General features: G+C 32.6%; 1 protein-coding gene across 1 annotated transcript; it reads left to right on the top strand.

Moving 5' to 3' along the window:
* The first annotated feature begins 3,478 nt into the window (after positions 1-3,478).
* ZSWIM2 (zinc finger SWIM-type containing 2) lies at positions 3,479-21,783 on the top strand. The gene is made up of 9 exons (XM_061203081.1): positions 3,479-3,643; positions 4,773-4,849; positions 6,430-6,470; positions 12,440-12,650; positions 13,803-14,054; positions 16,956-17,040; positions 17,743-17,852; positions 19,889-20,042; positions 20,971-21,783. The coding sequence occupies exons 1-9, from the start codon at positions 3,479-3,481 to the stop codon at positions 21,781-21,783; spliced, it is 1,908 nt and encodes a 635-aa protein (XP_061059064.1).
* Positions 21,784-22,608: the final 825 nt, after the last annotated feature.

The raw sequence follows: 22,608 nt of genomic DNA, 5'->3' as shown, positions 1-22,608 counted from the left end.
ATTTATATTAGACTTGGATGTGCAAAATATTGAAGTATGTTCTCTCTATAAATGATCCAATCACTACTCCCCTAATCACGGGGCGGGGGGGAGCATAACTTCATAAACTCATTTAGTCTGATTTAATAAAGTCTTTTTAGATAAATGGTATATATTGCCAAAGAAAAATTACACTGGCAGAGTAAACAGGCAAAGAAGTCTATTCAAGACATTACAGCAGGGGAGAGAGATTGACCTCAACTATACTGGAACAAAAGGTGGGAGTTTTGAATCCTTTGGTGAGCTAGTTGGAAAGTACTGGAGGACCTTAAGGATAAGATTGGTCACTGCGATTAGACCATTTATGTTTGCTATTTGGTGATTATCAAAGTTAGGCTCCAGCTGCCACAAAAACTGGGAGATAGGAGCAAGATCTTTCTTGATTCTAGTTCAAAGGGATGGCTAGCAGGTTCTTGAGAAAGATATTACTAGGTTGTAAAACTGGCAAGATTCTGTGAGAAAATCTGCATCTCAAAGGGGCAGTGAAAGAATTTACAAATGAAAGTTTTCTGAAGTAAATGCTCTAAAAAACGGGAGGTCAGGGACTTAAAGTCCAGCAGAAATCTGTCTGAAGTCTAGTCAAGGTGAGAGGAATGTTAAGGCTACTTTGGTCACTATTAAGGATAAAATGTTTAGCATTTCAGTTTTCTACCCATCACCTATTTCTCTCCACAAATGTATATCAGTGTTTGAGGAAAGTGAAGCTTATGTAACCTTGTGTCTGATGACAAAAGATAGAGACCTTGAATCCATACAATGTCCCCTGGATTCTTGCTGGTCACTTCTGTAGTGTGGCCACTGTTGATCACCTGTTGGTAATCACTGAGTTGTGCTGGACCTATTGGATTTTTTTTTAATGGAAGGTATCATGTTGGTTCCTCCCACTAGAGTCCTTGGTTCTATTTGCTTCCAGTCTTGAAGTCATCGATTCTGCACCCTCTTTGTATCCACTAGTATTCTGCCTTTCTTTTGTGACCATTCTCTAAGGGTAAACACAAATTCCTATATTCATTATATATCTTTACCCCTTGAGAACCAGGGCATTACCTCCAGTTCATTGACCTGTCTTCCACTGGCACCTCTGCATATTGCTTATCGTGTTTTAGGGCACTAAGCTAGAAACTCAAGTTTCCTACTAGCCTGTACCTCCCTAACACTATTTCAGAAGTAAGCATACTACTACTACTACTACTACACACACACACACACACACACCCTAGATGTTCTCAGTCTTCCCAAACCCAGCTCATTGTTTCAATCCATCCCTCCACCTACTCCCACTCTTACCCCAACACACACATACCCACCCATGTTGAGATTGGCAGCTGACTTTTTCCACTGACTTCTGTTATTCTTCTTCCCAACCCCTCAGGGCATTCTCTTTCATACAATTCCCAGGCCTAATACTCTAAGCCCAGTTTTTTATATCTTAATCTGTAGCTATAATAATTTTTAATTCCTGTCTTTTATAACCAAAGTATATTGCTAAAGGGCCTAAAACTTAGTTCATGTAATTCAAAGCTTATCAATGACTTTCTAGCACTAACCACTTCCCTCTTTCCTAGGGCATTATCCTTCAAAATGGACCTTGGAGGGGAACAATTCCCTTAAATATTTGCAATATATTACCCCTGTCACACACTCTTAAGAGAGGAAGCAAACATATGGGATAGTCACCTGGCTATAAAAATGTTTTTAAAGTCTTAACAGACAGATACAAAAACAAATGTCTTATAGCTAAAGTTCTGTCTAGCAACCTGTCCTTTCTCTTTTTAATTTCCATAAAAGTATGAATACTGTTACTTTTATCATTTCCCAAAATAGAATTTATGAACCTATATTCAGTTGACATAATGACAATTGTGTCTTAAAGATGTGATCTTTTGAGAATGGTGTTTATCAGTTACACGTGTAGCAAGTATTATTACCTAATTATAATAAGTAAAACAATTTATTTATTTACAAAAATAATTTGAACAATTATTTGCTATTGTTTGTTTCTTAAAGTTCCCTTCAAGGTAATTCTTAAATAACTATATACATAATATAAGTAATATATATGGAGATATATTATGTATGTATGTGTGTATATGGAGAGAGAGGGAAATGGTGGTTGAATAAAGTGCCTTCACTCTGAAACCTTACTCACCTTATCATTTAGAAAGTGTGGATTGTCATTTATTTGGAGTTTTTTTAATTATAAGTATTAATAAATAAACTAAGTTAATTCAATTTATAAGTTCTTTTGGTTTCAATATGAAGTTTTTTCTTAATGCATAATGTTTAAAATCTAGCACCATTAATTAAATTGATGGTAAAGTTGGCAGTATGGTAGTACGTACATTAGTTGTTATTAGTAAAAATAGGAGGGTAGAGATAAAATTTAGTTAAGTTAAAACCTTAGACCTAGGATTGGATGCTGTTTATCCAGATGTCTCACATGTGAAAGCTGCCATTTCCATCATCTTCTTTCATACTGGGGCCTTTGGCCATTTTCTCCTTCCTGCTCTTGACATAATCTAGTTGTAAGTTCCTCCCATGATAAAATGAGACAAATATCCCCCATCTTTATGTTTGTGCCACCAACTGGCTATTTCCTGATTTCAATTTCTTAAAGAGATATTCCAGTAATATGGCTTCTTTACTTGACTCATACTGTATTACAGCTCTCCCCCTAGAATGTAGTAACAAAGCTCATAGACAATTTGAACTATTGAGTCAACATTGCATAGCTTATTCCTTAAATTGGGATTTGTACATTTAGAGGGCATAGAGGCAATGGATTCCGCACCCCACCCCAAACACCCATCCCTACACAAACATGTAATTTAAAGATGCTCCCCTCGTTTAAAGACCATCCCCCCACGAACACACACATCCCTACTTAAGAGTCTAACTTCCCAGGTTAAATAAACTTTCCAGGTTAAATTCCTGTCTTCCACATCATTGATCTTCCCCCAGCGCTTCATTCAGATTATGCACCTAGTAAGCAATCGGAAAATGTTTGTGGAACACTGTTGAATGTCAACAGTCACTCTGGGCTTTCGGATACAAATGATGAATCATCACAGGATAATTTCAGCATCCAGAGCCCAAACTGTAACCGGGTTGTGCGACTATCCTAACACAGAATTCACAAGCCCCCGCCTGCGAGGAATCAGCAGAAGGAACGCGAGACATTTGACAGCGATGACTTTGGCCACCAGCTTTTAAATCAGCCAGTTGGGTATTAGAAACACTCTACAGTCAGGAGTGTCGCTTCAGGAAGGAGTGGAGGCGGGTGTGAGCTGCGGAAGCAAACCTCCGCGCAAGGCACTCTGGGACACTGCGACTCAACCGCCGTCTCCACGGCAACCGGCGGGCACGCGGTTGTCATGGAGACCGGCGGGCGACTCTGAAAGCCTTGCGGAGGGGCTGCCTTCGCCCCTACCCAGGCAAGATGCTTCGCGGAGGCTGTAAGGCCTCTGAAAGGCGAAGACACTTTAGCGACCGCCTCAGCTGGCAACAAGACCAGGCGCTGAGCAGCAGCATCTACCTCCTACGAGAGATGGGCCCCACCTCCTTTCTACTGAGAGAAGAAGAGCCGGAAAACAGGGATTTCCGAGTAACTACCGCCCTCAACCCGCCTCGGCTCCCTGCCAGGCCGACCCGCGCGGTCCCCCCAGGCCCACCTTGTATGTAGCCACTCGCTGCCGAACCCCACCCGCGAGTGTTCCAGACTCTAAAGATGTGCACATTGCAGAGCGAAATAGTATTTGTTAGAAAAGTTCCATTATTGGAGGTTAGGACTCCAAATTGCATCCAACTCTTCTAAGATGATGGCCTTTGATCTCTGGGCTTAAAAAAGGGAGACATTTTATCTGAATATATGGTTTGCATTTATGTGCGTTCTCAGATCCGTTAGCAGTCACTAACCCTGTAACTCAAACGAAATGAAAATCGTACAATCTGTTTACAAGCCGTATATATTTGCTAAATAAATAAAATCGGGTTTTCTTTACTTTTTAGTCAGTCTGAAGCTATAACAAGACCCTTTTAAAGTATGGCTTAAATGGTGATTCCTTGGAAATGTCTTAATGAATAAAAATTCTTTTTAATTTTCCTGAAAGACCACAGATATTTCATATTCGCATATCCTACTCTTACCACTCAAAAATCAGCCACCACTCTACCTCCCAGGAGTTGACTTGAAATTTTTTAATTTAGTGTCATGCTGCTTATCTCAGACGTCCTTTTTTCACTTTATAACCCTTAGGGCATTTAATAAATAGTTTAAGCCAGTATAGACTTGGTGAATAAAATTAGTTTTCTTGAATAAAATTAAATAAAGTAAACTCACCAATTGAAATGCACAAAACAAAAACCCCAGAAGAACTACTTTACAAAAAGTCTTTAGCTCCATTGCAAAGTAGAATTTCCTTTCAGTTAAAAATTTGTAGATTTTTTTTCAAGTTTTTAAAATTAGATTTCTTTTCACTTGCCTGAATGTAGTTCTCTTAAAAACAGTCTTAGCTGACAATGCAATTTGTTGAACAAGGCAAAGAATAAGGAAGTGAAAAATTAGACTTGTGTCAAGAATTAAGATGTTCCAGTAGACTATGTTCAACCTTTTGGAGTCACCTAAACTAAAATATCTCTTGAAATCTCTTTTAATACAATTATCTATTAATTTTACTCTATAACTCTAAAAACTGACTGGAACTTTTTTTTAAGTATGCATTTTTCTCTTGAAGGTTTCTCTAGGAAATCCTCATGTTTGTAATTGTTCCATATTTCTGAAAGGAGGGGAACTTTGTAAGCATATATGCTGGTAAGTGACATTGTAATGAAGATCTTCCACAAAGGAACATCTTGGTATATTACATGTTTTGCCTTTTCCATGACTTGAGTACTGCAAGATTAAAGAAATTTGGTGTTGGGAGAACTTAAAGGTAAAATGGTTGTAGCTTGTCAGTATCGTTTTGGATATTTTATTTCATCCCAAAAATTAAGTGAGGTTTAAAAATTAAGTGAGGTTTAAAAATTAAAGTGAGGTAAGCATACTACCACCTCTACATGTTTGGAATGTTATTGTTTTTAATAAGAAAAAAATCAATGTTTAGATTTTCATTATGTACAAAGGTGAAATCTAACAATAAAGCAAAAAAATCTCCCCGGTTCACATCACTGATAATAATTGCATGGTTCATTATGATATTTTTAAATTTTATTATTTTCCTTTTCAATAAGCATTTGACTATGAATCTTTTAAGACTGAAGTAGGACTCTGCTGAAGATTACTTCTGTCAAATCTAAAATTTTTCCTCTAGAGTCAGAACCTGTTTGTAGGTGATCCCAGAAATGAAAAACAAAAAAATTCCTTCCATGTAATTTATACCCACATCAACTCATTTGTTTACCTACTATACTTATACCAACAAATCACTAATTATATTACTATAGAAAATTTGAAATTGATATTTTAAGAGAAAAAAATCAAACAAGACATTAAGAAAAGTGTGTATCTCATATTTCTAATGCTTTTCTTTATAGGTTAGAGAACAGTATATATACGTATAGCTGTTATTTTTAATGCTTTTATTTACCAAGTTTTTTGTTGTTTTGATCAGTTTTTATTGAGCATCTACTAACACAAGTTATTTGCTCTAGTTAGCATAAAAATGTAAAATATGGTCCCTTCAAAATTTGCAGTTTGGTTTTATTATTATACATAATATAGGTTTTTTCCATTTTTAGTTTATGCCAGCTTCCTCAGAGCAAGGGCATTCTGTTCTGATTTTTATGTAATGTAACTTATTTTTTACAGTATATTTACCATAAACTTAATGGCAATATAATCCAAGTATTTAACATACTAAAGTATATTTAATATATTTAAGTAAGAATTTAATATATATTTCCCACTTTTTAAAAAAAAGTCATATTCCATTTTAATTTGTGATATTTGAAAGTATTTTTCTGTCATACGTTAAAGTGGTATGTATAGGAAAACAGTCATTTGTTACTCTATCCAGAAAATTCCTCCATTTCCAGGAGTAAGAAACTTCCAGGGAAGTTTAAAAAGAGTGCTGTGAATACTTAGATTCCCTCACTAACCTCTCTTTGTGAGCTACTCTATGTCATAAAGAAATACATGGACTCTCTCCGACAAATCTCTTTACTGCAAATGTCTTTTGTTTCCATGTATCATACTTTTTTCACATATGCTTATTTTAAAACAAAAATTTAACAACTCTTGTAACAGAAAACTGATGAGAATTTTAAGTTTATCCCTAACACTTTCAGCAATATAAATTCTGTAATGCCATTCCTATTCTAAAATTAATAATACCTTTTGAGGTTATGTCAGAAATAAATGTTTTATTTTGTTTTTCTACTTTTGAATATTAGGATCTTGTTGAAAAAATTCAGGCTTCCAAGGAATCATGAATGTAAGTTGTGTTTGTGTGTTTTTACTAATTTGAAGTTAACGAATTTAATAATTGTTTATTTAGACGTATTCTAAATTTAGACAGTTATTGTCCAGACAATCTGAAACCTGTAACACAGTTTGTTACATTTAAGACAGTTGGAACATTTTTCTTCCTATTTAACAAAAAATGTAATTTTATATGCCATTTCACATTAAAAAGCACTTAATAAAAAATGAGGTGAAATAATGGCCAGGTTTTCCATAGAAAAACTTGCCCTCATGAATTCTAAGCAAGGATTTACAGTAGTTTCTGTATCTAAATTTATTTTAATTATGAGAAAAATGACAAATGTAATTTTTCAGGTCCCAGAAATAGTTGACATGGTACATAATTTCATTTAAAAATGTTTACTGACAAGTTTTTATGCAAAAAATATATGTATTTTACAGTTAAATAGTTTTTATGTCCGTACCTACATTGAGTTTAAAGTCAGGCATATGAAATTTTTTATAATTTTCAATTTGAAATTTAATTTAAAATTAAATTCTAGAGTCCTCAAAAATAAAAGAGAAAGAAAAATAATTCTATCACAGGTTATTTAGATTTATACATTTTATAATAAAGATGCTGTCATTATGGAAATGTTTCCTGCAAAGATTTATTTAACCTATACTAGATTCATCTAAGAACTGCAAAGGCATTTAACATTTATTAATAAATGTTTATAATATTCATAAAGAATTAAAGTGATAATCAGTTTTCAATTTTTTTTCAATTCAGGGTATTGGCTCTATTTAGGCAAGTTCATTCCCCCCAACTATTATATAAGTACAAGCACAGTTGACATTTAAAAGTCCTACTAGATAATAAATTAATATTAGTGTTTCACAGGGATTTTTCTTTTGTATTCTTCTCTCTACCCATTTTCTTAGAAACATCTCATGTTTTCTGTCTCCACCTGTTACCTCTGTAACAGTGATTTCCACATCTTATCAGCAGACCAGTATTTCCAGCTGCCTTCTGAGCACCACAATTTTGGAGGTCCCACAGGCATTTTGAATAGTAAATTCCCCCCATATGTGCTCTCCTGTTGTATTCCCTACCTCACATATTGGCTTTCCTTTTTCTTTAGTCTCCAAAGGTAGAAACCTTGGCATTCTCCTTGTTTTTCCTTTCTCATCCTCTTCTCTCATAAACAAATCCTGTTTATGTTACATCCTACCTACTTCTCAACAGTGATTTTACTTCCCCATCCTCATTCTTACCTTTGTTCAACCTTCATCAGCCCTTACTTAGTACTGTTCTTTGTAGCCTCCCTGTTTCCAGCACCTGCACTTTGTTGCTTTCTCCTTTACATTGTAGACAAAAGGTTCTTTCTGAAATGTCACTTACTCTGTACTTCATCCTCTCTCCCAATCCCTTCATACACAATAATTAGGTTGGATGAGTTCATGGATATTGTTTTCTTCTCTATTTCTCCATTGTATACACCTGAAGTTAAATGTTCACATCCTCTCCAAAGTCTTAGTTATTATCTACACTATTTTCCATATCATTTTCACAAGCTTCTATACTAGGGCTACCCAACAGAAATATAATGTGAACCACATATGTAATTTTCTGGTAACATATTATAGAAAGTAAAAATAAACAGGAAAATTAGTTTTAATAACATATTTTAATTTAACCCAATATATCAAAATATCATGTCAGCATGTAATCAATATAAAAATTATGATATTTTAATGTTTTTTCATACTGCCTTCAAAATCTAGTGTGTATTTTACATTTACAATGCATCTCACCTCAGACACTATATTTTCATTGGAAATGCTTGATCTGCATTTAGACATCATAAAATATTCAGTTGAAAAATTCATATAGTACCCAAATTGTTATAAACATAAATTTTCCAGAAACTATAGATTATCAGTTTTCCATCTAAATTTAAATAAGACAAAATTTAAAATTCAATTTTCAGTCACACTATCCACATTTCAGGTGCTCAGTAGCCACATATGGCTAATGGCTACCATATTGAACAGTGCAGCTCTACCCAATTACATTCAACAAATATTTATTGTACTGCATATTAGTCAGGAACTCTACTAGGTGATTTTTTTTATAAATTGAATCATATGAATTGCCGATATTTTTTCATCTACAAAAATAGCAATTTCATATGGATCAATCTAATACTTTATATCATATTATCCTTTGTGCTCTTGAAGGCAGAAACCACGTCTTATTCTTTTTATAAATATCCCTATAGTAGGAAATTTTTTAAATGTTTAAATTTGATACTATATATTAATTTTGAAAAATTGTATTTCCTACTAAAATAAAATATTTTTTATACCTCATATTTAAAAGACGTTTTAGCTACTCAACATTGAGAAAATCCTTTGTGCACAAATATTCAAAGAAAGTATAAGTCTCAATAATGTTGAAATTTATCATTTAAATGAAAGTTTGAAAATTAAAGTAATTCAAAGAAAGCTATAAACAATTATTCAATAATATTATGTAAAGTATGTACATAAGTGTGGAGAAGAAGGTAGTGAAGCAGAAGCACTTTGAACATCATTCATAGATTCTTTTCTAAAACAAATCTGGAAACAATTATTTGTGCCCTAGTGTTGCATACAGGAAACCTGAGACTCTCTTTTATTTTTGAAGACCTATAAAGATGATTACATAGGAAGTTTTTATAAAGATATCAGTTTTTGAACACTGAATATTATTTCCCATCACCCAACAAATGCTTCCCAGTAAAACCTAGCTTTATTACCTAATGGTTTTTCCTAAATACAACATCTAGTAAATGCCATCTTGTCCTTTTTTCAATTAAATATTTATGGATAAAATAAAAACTGCATTTTAGGAAAATTTTTTAAATCCCCACCACAAATATATAATAAACATTTTATTTTCTATTTTCTTTTTTGACCTTGTATTTATGTATACCTAATAGTCTGTGGGAATTCTGTGTTCTGCTTTTGTCACACACTGTTACTTTATAAATATTTTCAGTGCTATGTAGTCTCTCTCATTCAAGTCATCAGTGAATGTTAAATAAATTATGATATACCATGTTACTGTATGGTATATCATAATTTATTTAACATTCTTCCATTTTAGGCATTTAATTTACTTCTGACTACCTGTTATATTCTTTGTAAATGAAACTTTTTCCTCTCTCAATTATTTCTGTAGCCTGAAGTTTCATTAACTGGATCTTGCAGTAAAAGTATTATTTTTTTACTGAGATATAATTGACATATAACATTATATTAGTTTTGGGTGTACAACATAATGATTCAATGTAAGTATATATTGCATAATGATCACCACAGTTAATCCAGTTAACATCCATTACCACACATAGTTACAATTATTTTTCTTGAGATGAGAATTTTTAAGATTTATTCTCTTAGCAACTTTCAAATATGCAACAGAGTACTATTAACTATAGTCACCATGCTGTACATTATGTCCCCATGACTTATATATTTTATAAGTGGAAGTCTGTACCTTTTGACCATCTTCAGCCATTTCTCCTACCTCCTAGCCGTCCCCTGGCCCAACATCTGGCAACCATCAATCTGTTCTCTGTATCTGTGAGTTCGAGGTTTTTTTCCTTTTTTTAAGTATTAATATTTTTATGTCTGTCACCCATAGGTATTGCTTTATAGCAATACTTTTGCTGATTTATGATTTCAACAGTATATCAATTTTCTGCTAGCTTTGCTTTTTGGATTCATGTTTTAGGCATATTTAACCATATTACTTAAGCATAAAATGGAAGATATTAACAGCATATTTAAGTCTCCAAAGAAAATAAAGATACATGGAAATATTTTGAAAAGCTAATAATATTTCTATAATATTAGAAAAAAAGACTAAGTCACACAAAGTGGGAAAAAATAACAGATACAAAGTTCATAGTAATCTATTCATTCCTAGTAAATTAAGTAAGAAAATAGTTTTCATTCTTCCATACATCTAACATACCCTTAGAATCTAAAATGCCCTGAAATAACTTTTTCAAATAAAAAGAGAAAATAACATAAGGCAAACAAGATGTAACATTCTATTTATTTATTACCTTTTATTTAGATTTTATTCTGTGTCTGCACCTCATTTTGATTTTAACTCACTTTTCTTTTGATATTAATAAAATTGAACATCTGTTGACTTTAATATTTGTACTACATGTGTAAATTAAACTTTGGCTATTTATTTATTGGGATAAAACTACACACTCTTCCTAAATATAGGGATTACCCCTCTTTGCAAATGTTTTCCTAATGTCATAATTCTTTTTTATATGGTTTCATTAAATTTTGTTTTATATATATGTATGTGGATTTTTGTGTGTTGCTAAATCTGACCATTTTTACTTTTCCTGTATATTGTTTTGATACTTTGAAAGTTGTCTTCCTTCCATAGTATTTTAGAGATTTTTTTTTCTGCTAGCTTTTCTATTTTATTTTTATTCTTCTTTATAGCACCCATGTGTAGTTGTATTGATATAAATTGGAGGTTGGTATTTGGTTTGAAGTAATTAAATTTTCTCCATATTTCTACCTAGTTATCTCAATAACAGCTATTAAATAGTGCTTCTTGTCATCCTTGTTTCATAATTTTTATAGTGAGTTTTTTTTTTATAATACGTTGTGATATCTGATAAGGTTAGCTGTCTTGCTCTCCTTTATAAAAGAATATTCTTTTATAGTCTCATACATTAATTTTTCCAAATTAATTTAAGAAGAGTTTATTTCTCCCTTTTATTCTCCAATTCATGTTATACCACATAGAACAGTTTGTAGCCAGCTCCTCTTATGAAATTTTATGTTTCAGTATTTCTGCTGCTCTAGAGAATCTTTATCCCCCAAAGCACAATCTTTTGTTCTTCATTTTCCTCCTCATTTTTTTAGGGAGCAGATGGTGCTGTGTCTCTGTGACAAATAGCCCTCATCCTCCAAAGTAATGGTTAATTAAAGTATGATATCCTCCCACATTCCACCTGCCACGCCACCTCAGACAAGGAACAGAGATTTCTGTATTGAAATGTAACTGTGATGTTTTCAGTATTGTTAGTGTTTAATTGGTAATCTTTTTAGGGAAAATGGAGCTTTTCATTATCTTGCAAATGATTTTTTAATCTCTATGTATTAAAGAATATATAAAATGAATAGAACTCAAGGGGACCAATAACAACTGGCATTTAAATTATGGCATGTTAAGAAGAGGGAAAGAGGAGGGGCATGGGAATGGGCCAGAGAAAAAGGGAATCTAGGATGCCTTGATCAAAACTATATGCACTTAGTACACCATTTCTTAGAAGGACAGCAGGATGGAGAAAATTCAGAATTCAAAGACTGTGTATCCCAAATGTATAGGCAATATAGTTCCTAACAGATTGTCCTGAGGAATACTGACCAAATCTATGAAGAATGTGGCTACCGAGACACTTGTAGGGACGTAAAACTAAGGAAAATAGGTGCAACTGTGTCTTGCTCTCTCATTATCTATTTACTAATTTATTCATCTAATGAATGTTAATTACGCTAACTACTCGAATCTCTCTTCTCCTTTCTGTATTTGTGCCCATTTCTTTTAATACTCCTGTATGATGATAAATATTTGTTTATGAACAAGAGAACAGATCAAAATGTAAGAGATGATTATAGCACCAATCCAAGGAGGAACACTGTCATATAATTAATCTGAAACCTTTATAATGCACTGGTTACACTGACTTTTTTCAGTAACAGGAAAACAAGAGATAACTTCTATTCTTTTTATAAATGACTCTTTTCTGACCTTTTGGCTCTGAAAGGAATATGAAAAGTGGTAAATGTCAGTGTAATAATTCAACCAATCTTTCTGATATTTGGGGAAAAAATGCTAACTTTCCGCCTAAGTTGTTTCTTTGTCTCCAATTTGCCACTGAATTTTAATACTTTGGAATTTATCGTTAGCTGCTTTGCAATTAGGTCTTGTGGAAAGAGAAATCAGTGACTTGCTTCGAGGGATACATCGAGTTCAAACTCCCCAACAAGGAACGAACAATGAAAATGCACAGATTGAAGAAGATGGTTACATTAAACAGAAGGAAATTAGTTCAGATGATATCTGCTCTATTTGTCAAGAAGTACTTTTAGAGAAAAAGCTTCCTGTCACCTTTTGCAGGTGACATGATTTTTCTTTGGATTCTAGAAACTTATGAAAAAGTTCTAATTTAGTATATTTGTAATATATTATGTTATGAAACATGTTGATAGAAAAATAATACATATTTAAACAATTATACTTAATTGGCCTTCTTTTATTTCCTAACATGTCAGGAGAGGTCCTGTTCTAACTCTAAATATTTCTGGGCTACATTTTAAAGGGTGAAAATTAAAAAATAACTCCACTTTATTTACTTTTTCACTTTAAGTTATTAAAGTAGATAATTTTCATGTTTCTGTTTTATACACATGAATAAATGCCACAGCTTAGAGTAGTTACAAACAGTTTTTCTGAAAGTGAAGATTATTTTACTTTAAAATGATAAAACTTCTCTTCAGCTTTTCTAAATTTTATCTTTAAAACTAAATAATTCAAAATATCACTTATGTGATATTGTGATATGTGATATGTGATAAACACAAATGTTTATTGAGAGTATTGTACTTAACTATTCTTCAAAGGCACTGTAAATTTGGACTTGGAAAATCTGGGCAACCATTTGGTATTGAACTTTTCAATTCTTTTTTTTTCCTGATTATTTACCAAAATTTTCATCCACATTGTATTTTTTTCACATAGCTGCTTCTTTTGCATATTTTAAAATTACTATTTCCCAAAATATTATTTCTCTCAGCAGATATGTATTGGGTACAACCACATTCATATTGTGTGATTTCTAGAAAAATAAGGTGACACCCCTGCTCTCAGTGATGTTTTTATTTAAAAATAATAATCATTGTTATAATTTTCCTTTTTGTTAAGACTATATGCATTCTCACTGTAAAAATGAAAAATATTATAATGATGCAAAATCCTTTACCACCATTTCATTGAAATGGGAAAGATTTTGTTTGGAATTCTGATGTACTAAATTAAATATGATAGATTAGATTAGATAGATAAAATAGTGTTTATGTGTGTAATCAAGCTATATCTGGATAATCAGTTCAGAATCTATTTTTACAGGAAATAAAGATGGTAGCACAGAAAACTTTTATTTATATTTATATATATATATATATATATATATATATATATATATATATATATATATATATATATATATCTTTGCTGTATACAAATGGTGAACTTGGATTTTATTTCTAACAGGTTTGGCTGTGGCAATAGTGTTCATATAAAATGCATGAAGATCTTAGCTAATTATCAGGATAAGATATCACACACTTCCATGTTGAAATGTCCCTTGTGTAGGAAAGACTTTGCACCGTTAAAACTTATTTTAGAGGAATTCAAAAACTCTAGCAAACTTGTGACTACAGCTGAGAAAGAGCGACTAGACAAACACCTTGGAATTCCCTGTAATAACTGTCAACAATTTCCAGTTGAGGGGAAGTGTTATAAGTAAGTATCAATCAGTAATATTATAAATTTGTAGTCTAACTTTTTTTTTAATTTTAGGAAACTTTGAACATTAGAGTACTAGTCATTTAGCCTTCTTCTTTTCCTCCTTTATATAGTGTGTTTGCCTTAAAGATGACTACTTATTTAGGATTTTCAGACTAGTGATCTGTGTCAGCCCAGTACCTTAAGAATTTCAGTTGTTTTATTTTCTTTACTCACACAGAGTATTGGCTTTGCATTCCAGTCTAGATTGAGAGTCTGAAGTAGCATCCTTTCTTGGAAGCTCTGAACACAGGCTTTGTAGTTTGGCCTAAATGAGTTTCCAAGCTCACAGCCCTGCTAGATAGACCTCTCACCCACTGTAACTTTCTTTGAACCACCAATGAGGTCATTGCCAAAAACTCCTAGGACTGAGCCAGAGGGATATTGACTAGATCAACTGAACTGGAGTTCCCCAACTCCAAACTGCAATGATGCATGTTTTGTTTTCTTTCACATCTTATACCTTAACAACAACAAGATACTTATTAGAGAAAGAAATTTTCATTACATTTTGAGTATTCCTCAAACTTTCCCACAATTCCACAATAAAACATCAATTAATTGCTATGCTTGGGATATTGTGCTTTCTTAATTGAAATCTTCACTGTATCTTAAGAAGAAAATATTTTGCTTCAGTCTTTGTTAAAATTTTTTCTAAAGTGCATCAGTTTACTTTTCAGTCTTCCTGGAATTACATTATGATGAGTCTAAGTAATATTTTTAACACTTTCTCATAAAACCATAAAACTGCTTTTAATCACCCCCAATGGTGAATGATACCTTTCTCCTTTAAACTGTTTCAGTCCTTTGTTTTCTCAATGTGTCACATAGAAGTAAATCAACCAGAGCACCATTAGCAAAAGTCTTTATTGAAAACAGCAAGCCTGAGAAAGCTCACTTGAGGAAGAAGGGCAGAATTTTTATAAGGTTTAGCAGGAGGTGTTCAGCTAGTTTCAGGAATGTTGGTTAAAGAGAATTCTAGAAAAAGGAAAGGCTTGATATTTGGCACTAGCAGCCATTTTTGGGGCAATCTGAATTTTTTCAAGAGGGGTGGGTAGGAACAATAAGGGGCTAAGGTAACGTGTGGAAAGGTGGGTTGGGAGGAACAGCTGGGGGTGACAAGGACAGGTGAAAGCCACAGTGTAAAATTTTCCGTTTTTATAGTGATGTATTCCTCAAATTGTTAATGCGTGGGTGGCTTTGGTAAATTATCTCAAATCTTGCTTTTAAGTATTTTGTTAATGACAATGCTCTCCTCTGTCCCTCTGACTGCTCTTTCTGTCCCCAAGGGTGATTCTTCCTACTACCCCTCAGTACAGGCATTCTCCACTGTTCTGCTCCCTGCCTGCTGCCCTGCACTCTCCTTTCAGAAGAACTTCTCTACGCATTTGGCTCACAATTATTCACATCCATATCTCCTTCCACTCCCTCAAATGCTAACATTTCAGCCGTTAGCCTGAAAAAACTATTTCTGGTAGTTTTAGTAATGGTTTGGGTAGAAGATAAGGTAAACTAGAAAGCTTTTCAGTTCCTCTTCATTAAAGTTTCATAATATAGCTACTTACCTTTTAAGAAGTTAATTCCAAAACTATCATATATATATATTAAAATGTAGAGATACTTAACTTTTTGTAGCCCAGCATAATTTGATATACTGAATAAACTGCACCATTGCTTTGATTGGTTGATGTTAATTATTAAGAATCTTCCCTGTATGTATAAACAAGAATAATGAATAAATTAATACTTGCTGCTTCTAAGATGTCTGAAGGATATATTTTCCCAGATTTCTCTTGGAAATAGTCTTCTAATTCTTTGATAACTTGAGTAAGAAAATAACTTTATTTGCTTGAAATGTTATTTTTGGTGAATATTGCTGCAAGTAAATTAAAATTCTCTGCTTGTGGCAAAATTTTTATGTGATACATGTTTAGATTGAGCTTTGTGGAAAATGAAGTTTTTTAGTATATCAATGATTTTTATTGCAAACTTTTTATACATATACCTTTTTCTATTTTGTGAGGACAGAGAAGGAATCAAGTACAATTCCTGTTTTCAAGAAGTATTCTGCTAAGTATAACTCTAGCATTCATGAAATAATAGGAAAAAACTGGGTAATCAAATTATAGAATGTCCAATAGGCTGTACATCCTAAAGGAACTTAGAAAAAGAGATAAATGAAAGATAAAGCATTCCAGGAAGACATCATGGTAGGGATATGTGGTAGGCAAAATAATGCCCTCCCAAATATATCCACATCCTCATGCCCAGAACCTGTATGTTAGGTTACATGTTGTAGGGGGATTAAGGTTGCAGATGAAATTCAGGTTTCTAATCATCTGACCTTGAAATAAGGAGGTTATCTTGGATTGCCTGGGCTCAGTGTATAATCACAAGAGTTCTTAAAAGTGGAAGAGGGCAGCAAAGAAGAGAGTCAAAGGGATATGTGACTATGGAAGAAAGGCACAGAGAGATGCTGCATTGCTTGCTTTGAAGATGGAGGAAAGTGCCACAAGCTAAGCTAAGGAAGGTGGGCAGCCTCTAGAAGAAAGGGCAAAGAAACAAATCTCTATAGCCTCCAAAAAGAAATGCCATTCTGTGGACCCCTTGATTTTAAACCCATTGAGACCCATGTCAGACTTCTGACCTACAAAACCGTAAGATAATAAAGTGTTGTTTAAGCTGCTAAATTTGTTGTAATTTGTTTCAGTAGCAACAGGAAGCTAATATGGGGTGAGATTTAAGATGGGCCTTGTCATATCTGCATAGTTTCCAGGAAATCTTGGCCAGAATTTTTCACCAAATACAATCAAAATAATTGGATTTTTTCTTGTATGTTTTGGTGTTTTGCATTTTTAGGTGTACCAAATGTATAGAATATCACTTATGCCAGAATTGTTTTGATAGCTGCTGCCATCTTTCTCACTCATTTACATTTCGTGAGGTACAGTATCCATCTTGAATTTCATATACTGTTTGTATTTTCCTATTGTAAATCTAAGTAAAATCTAAGAATAGGTAACCCTCTGGAGTAGAGCTGACTGTGTTTGAATAAAAACCAAAGACCATAATTTTTGGAGAACTCTTTTTCATAAGGATTTATAGGCAATCAGTTCTTACATTGGTAATTTATAAAATCCAACACAATAACAAATATGTAATGATATCATACATAAATCTTAAGGAGAGAAATTACAGCCATCAAGCTTGAAAATTCATTTTAAAAAAAGATCTCAACACTACAAAATGACTTATAATGTTACTGACAACCATTTACGGTTTTAAAATTTCTTACATCATGGAATTTTATTGCTATCATTTGAATCTAACAAGTAAATAAGTATCTCCTGATGCTGAATAATAATGCTACCTTCTACTTACTACACAAGATAAAACATCCACAATTACCATTATTGATTAATAGATAAATATTTTTACCTTAAAAAGTAATGTTATAGTAGCTGTGCAACAGTATATTAGACTCACTAATAATCTGCAAATTCTTTAATGTGTTAAAAAGCTATCTTTTAAAATGATGAGTCTTTATTTACATTATTATATTATTGATACACAGCCTAATGATTTAATGCACAAGATAAAAGCTTCCACAATTTGCAAAGTAACATTCACCTTTTACCTATTATAGAAGAGAAATCAAAAATGGAGATCGTTGGAAAAAAGATCAGATGAAACTGTAAAATATATAGATATTAAAAATGAGATAGAAAAGATGCCACATTTTCAAGAAAAGCAAGGGTGAGATTCTCAGTGAAATTTATATTTCTTGGGATATTTAAATAATTTTTCAGTTTGGATAAGTTTTATTCATTTCTTTATTCAATAAATATGTACTGAGTACTTATTATATATACTAGATGACATAGTATTCAAGTGAAGAGCAAGGCTCTGGAGTCAGAATGCTTAAATCCAATCCTAGTACAACCATAAGTTGGCTATGCAACTTTTGGGCTAGTTACTTCACTTCTCCTTGCCACATTTTTATCTTTAAAATGGGAATAATTATAAAACCAGTCTCATAGGAATTTTGTGCATGTGAAATGAATTAATACACACAGTAAATATTCAAATAATGCTGCCTATTATTATTATTAATTCTATCAGAGGTTGTACTGGGTATTAGAGATATCTAGTTTCCTCAGCAATTAAGTGATCATCTAAATAAATGTAAAATTAAAACTGATATATGTTATGTAAAGATAAAATACAGGGAGCTTTGAGATTTGCTTTGAAGTAAATGGCCTTTACGGGAAGGAAGTCTTTCTTTCCTTATTGCCCTCTATTCCACCCCCAGGGAAGGAGAGTGCTAAGGGGGTTGGTTGTATTTCAAAACCCTGACTAGTGGACAGTCATCCAGACCTTTTGCCATACTTCGTATCAATTAAAGAAAATTAAACATACCGTGTATAATTAACATATTAGGTACACTATAAAATATATACAAAGCTCATTTTAATAGGATGGGATAAAATTGAAATTTTTTTAAAGGACAATTTCAATGAATTAACCAAACAAAAATTGTGCTTGTTTATACATATATATGTGTGTATATATGTATTTCTATCCCACATATATATAGTAGATAGACAGATAGATAGATTTCTATCCAACCCAGTGGATATCTAGCCCATGCCCTGTGGGTGCTCCACACACTTCAGAGACCACAACTCTTGTGGAGCATAAAATGCTTTGTGGGTATGGAAGGAGCTTATACAAAGGCTCTCCATCCCCATTTCCCTTGGCCCTGGCTGGGTATCACACTTCAACCTATTAGAATGGTAAATTGTATAACTAATGGTTTAGGAGATATTGTGGGGGGAGACAAGAGAATATTAGGGGTAGAAGGACATTCTAGGCAGAGAAAATGGAATAAATAAAAGGAGAGAGTTTCAAGATTTAAAAATAAAAGTGATTAACAACCTGAAATAATAGAAACACACAGATTTATTTTAGTTGACAATTAAATGACCTTGGTAAAAGCAATTTTTGTAGCATGATGAAAGTTTATCTGAAGAGTAATGAGAAGTATAAAGTTTTCTAAAGAATATATTTGAACTTTATTCTGAATGACTTTTGAATAATAGGAATACATCTAACCTTTTAACCAAGATTTTGTTTTTAAATATTTGTTTTATCTGTTTTATCATTTGCTAGTGGCATCAAATTTACATTGTGTAATCTTAGTTATGTTTGTTGGTACTTTTGGTACAAAAATAGGGTTGGTATCTTTAGAGTTCATTAACATGGTCTAACAATACAGAAGTAATAAGCATATACCCCAAGTGAAATAAGTCTCCTCATAGATTATGACCTACCAGTTTATAATAGTAGCCTGGAATATTTAATATGGTTTACCACGCATCTTACTTCCTACCAGATGACAGAGTGAATTGGGTTGTATTTTTCTAAACACAAGCCTGTGTGTTGGCTCAGACTGAAATAATTTGAGTATATGGTTCTCACCAAAATTATGTTCTGGTTTCATTGATGTTAAGAAGTGCAAATCAAAAAATTTCAGGTTAGTATTTTTATTTGAAATGACTAAATTAAATTTTGTTCCTTATGAAGTTGATGTTGAAGTTGGATCCATCTTGTTCAAGATCAATACAATAGATTTTGTAACTTTATAATGTACGAGATTTATTATCTTCAGTTCTAGAAAGCACTGGGTTCGTTCGCATTATTTATTTGGAGGTTATTACCTGTACTATTGATTACTTCCTTATCTACAATCACATATGACCATTCATGTGTCTCTGTTTATTCTCATTTAGCCAAGTTTACACACCAAAACACGTGGTAAGGTCACTGCCTCTCTTACTGATCACAAAGAATAGTAAGCTGCTTGCTCCAGGCTACCAGTGTCGACTTTGTTTGAAGGCATTTCGTCCTGGTCAGCATACAAGATTGCTACCATGTACTCACAAGGTAGAAGTCACATCATTTTAGTTTGACTTTCCCTGTAGGGCCAGTTTTCACAAATGAAGTGGCAATTTAAGTCTCTCCTTTTACTTTTTAGTTGAATTATGAGCAGAGATGTTCAAATTGAACAGTGTGTGCAGAAAGCTAGAGCGGAGACTATTGAGAAGGCAGCTCTACCCCCCAAGGATGGATTCCTATTCATTAGGATTCATTTCTGTATAAACTATTGAGGAAAGATAAAATGGCACTTTAAGTTAGATTCTTTTATCTACTTTAGTTACCTGTAAAAGGAAAAGGCTTATAGAATACTAACTTTTTAATGTTATTTTTATGATGCTTTAGATGAAACAGAAATGCTTAATTTGACATAGTTTATTATTATTTCAAATGAACTTACTGGAATCAAAGTCTAAAGTTGCTCAATCACTATGTAGTGGTAACCAGGTTTGTTCTGAGATAAAGTTGTTTTAATAAATAAACTTTTATAGCTTTAGAGTCACCCTTACTTATAATGACTGATACTTCGTTTTCTTCCCTAGAAGGTGATTTGTCACGTTATGTCTTACCATCATCGTATCAATTTTCAACTCTAGTTGGCTATGACATTTTTATTGCTTAATAATTTTTATTCATTAGAAAGCAACAGTGAAATTAATGGCTTGAATAAGTCGTGAGTTTTTAATGAAATTGCAAAAATGGCATCCATAGAAGGCTTTTCATTTTAATGTGGAAAATGAAGATCAGTCTCTAACCAATTACATTTTTAAGAGAACTTCAAAATATTTCCATAAAACTTGATGAATTTTATTACCTTCCAATATTATGAAACAGTGTTAAAAGTAACACAATAATGAAAGTGGGGAAATTTTACATGGATAGTATACATTATAAACAAGATAATATATCTCTGATTAACTTATAACTTTTTTTTAAGTTTCATAGGAAATGTATTGACAGTTGGTTACTCCACAAGTGCAATTCATGCCCTATTGATGGACAAGTTATATATAACCCTTTAATCTGGAAAGATAGAGCAGTGAATGGACATGCACATCAGTCTGTTTCAAACACAAACATCACTCATCTGTCAAAACAGGAAGAACCAGAACTTTTTATTCCTGGTACTGGATTAGTCTTAAAACAAAATGGACTTGGAATTTTACCTATCATACCTCAGCGTAATTCTGAAAAGTTGAATACACCTCAAAGTCCAATAGATACTTATCAGAATATAACAATAGATGATCTGTATTCTGTCAAAGTAGATGATTCAAATTCAAGAAAATCAATCTATGAATGTAAAATTAGCCAACATTTCCCCAGCCATCTCCAAGATTTATCCACTGGATCCTTTGGAAAAATATCATCTCAAACATTTTTTCCTTCTATTGATCACAAGAATATTATATATCCAACTGGAGTGGAAAACCCATGTATCAGTAAAAAACACCACGCCGGTCAAAGCCAGAAGATAAACAAAGACTGTAAACATGTTAACCACAATTCAAAGAAGACTCTTGGTAATAAAATAAGAGAGGACAACACGAGACCAAATACTTTGCTTCCAGAAGATTTAAATCTTATTGTCAATCGGGGCACAACTAAGCTTAGTTTGTCTAAGAGGTATAATAATTGTATGGGGAAAATTAGACCAAAATGTAGTCATTTATCCAGAAGGCCTATATCTCACCCTTTAAGTACAAAAAGTACTGAGCTATCTTTAATATTGGAAGGAGTTCAGTTATAAAAACGTATTTTATTAAAATCAGAAAATATTTGAATATTGAACATAAAAATGTTTTTTGTAGAACATAAAAACACTATATACTCTTGACAAATATTCTCTGTTGTTATTTTGCCTACTTGTCTATGAATAATGACCTACAGCTAAAGGAAATGGCCTCATTCCTTATAAGACTTAAAGAATTAGGTATCTTAATGAGTATGTTCAGTACGTTATGAATTATAAATAATTTTTAGAACTTTCACATATGACTTTACACTGATTAAAATAATTGTTTTTAATTAAGGAAATAGATTTTCCTTGCCCTGAGTCATTATTTTCAAACATTTCACTTGATGACGTATAACATACAGGGATTCTCTCCAGGTATTTTTACAGTTTCTTGCACTAATAATCACCAGAAACCTATAGGAAAATCCAGATGGTGGTTTTCTTTTTTACTTTATTCCTTAAAGGAGGTTTATTGTATAAGAAATGAAATAAAATATCCTTATAATGCTATAAGCTATGCCACATTTATAGTGGTTTTACTGGGTTTTTTTTTTCATCAAGAAATATATAAGTACTACCAAATTCCCCCTTTTTTATTGAAGTATAGTTGATTTATAATATTGTGTTAGTTTCAGATGTATGGCATAGTGATTCAGTATTTTTTCAGATTATATTCCAGAATAGGTTGCTATAAGATAATGAGTATAATTCCCTGTGCTATTCCATTATAGATTATTACAAGATAATGGGTATAACTCCCAAGTATAGCCTTGTTCCTTATCTATTTTATATATAGTAATTTGTATCTGTTAATCCCATATCCCTAATTTGTCCCTG

Source organism: Eubalaena glacialis, chromosome 1, assembly GCF_028564815.1.
Source record: "Eubalaena glacialis isolate mEubGla1 chromosome 1, mEubGla1.1.hap2.+ XY, whole genome shotgun sequence".
Classification (NCBI taxonomy): Eukaryota; Metazoa; Chordata; class Mammalia; order Artiodactyla; family Balaenidae; genus Eubalaena; species Eubalaena glacialis.
Note: the sequence above shows the minus strand (reverse complement) of the source record. Positions and strands in the feature narration are given on the sequence as shown.

Coding starts and splice junctions, on each gene's coding strand:
- ZSWIM2 (XM_061203081.1), top strand. CDS start 3,479: ATGCTTCGCGGAGGCTGTAAGGCCTCTGAAAGGCGAAGACACTTTAGC. Junction 17,041..17,742: donor ACTCATTTACATTTCGTGAG/GTACAGTATCCA, acceptor TACCTATTATAG/AAGAGAAATCAAAAATGGAG. Junction 17,853..19,888: donor CATTTTCAAGAAAAGCAAGG/GTGAGATTCTCA, acceptor ATTCTCATTTAG/CCAAGTTTACACACCAAAAC.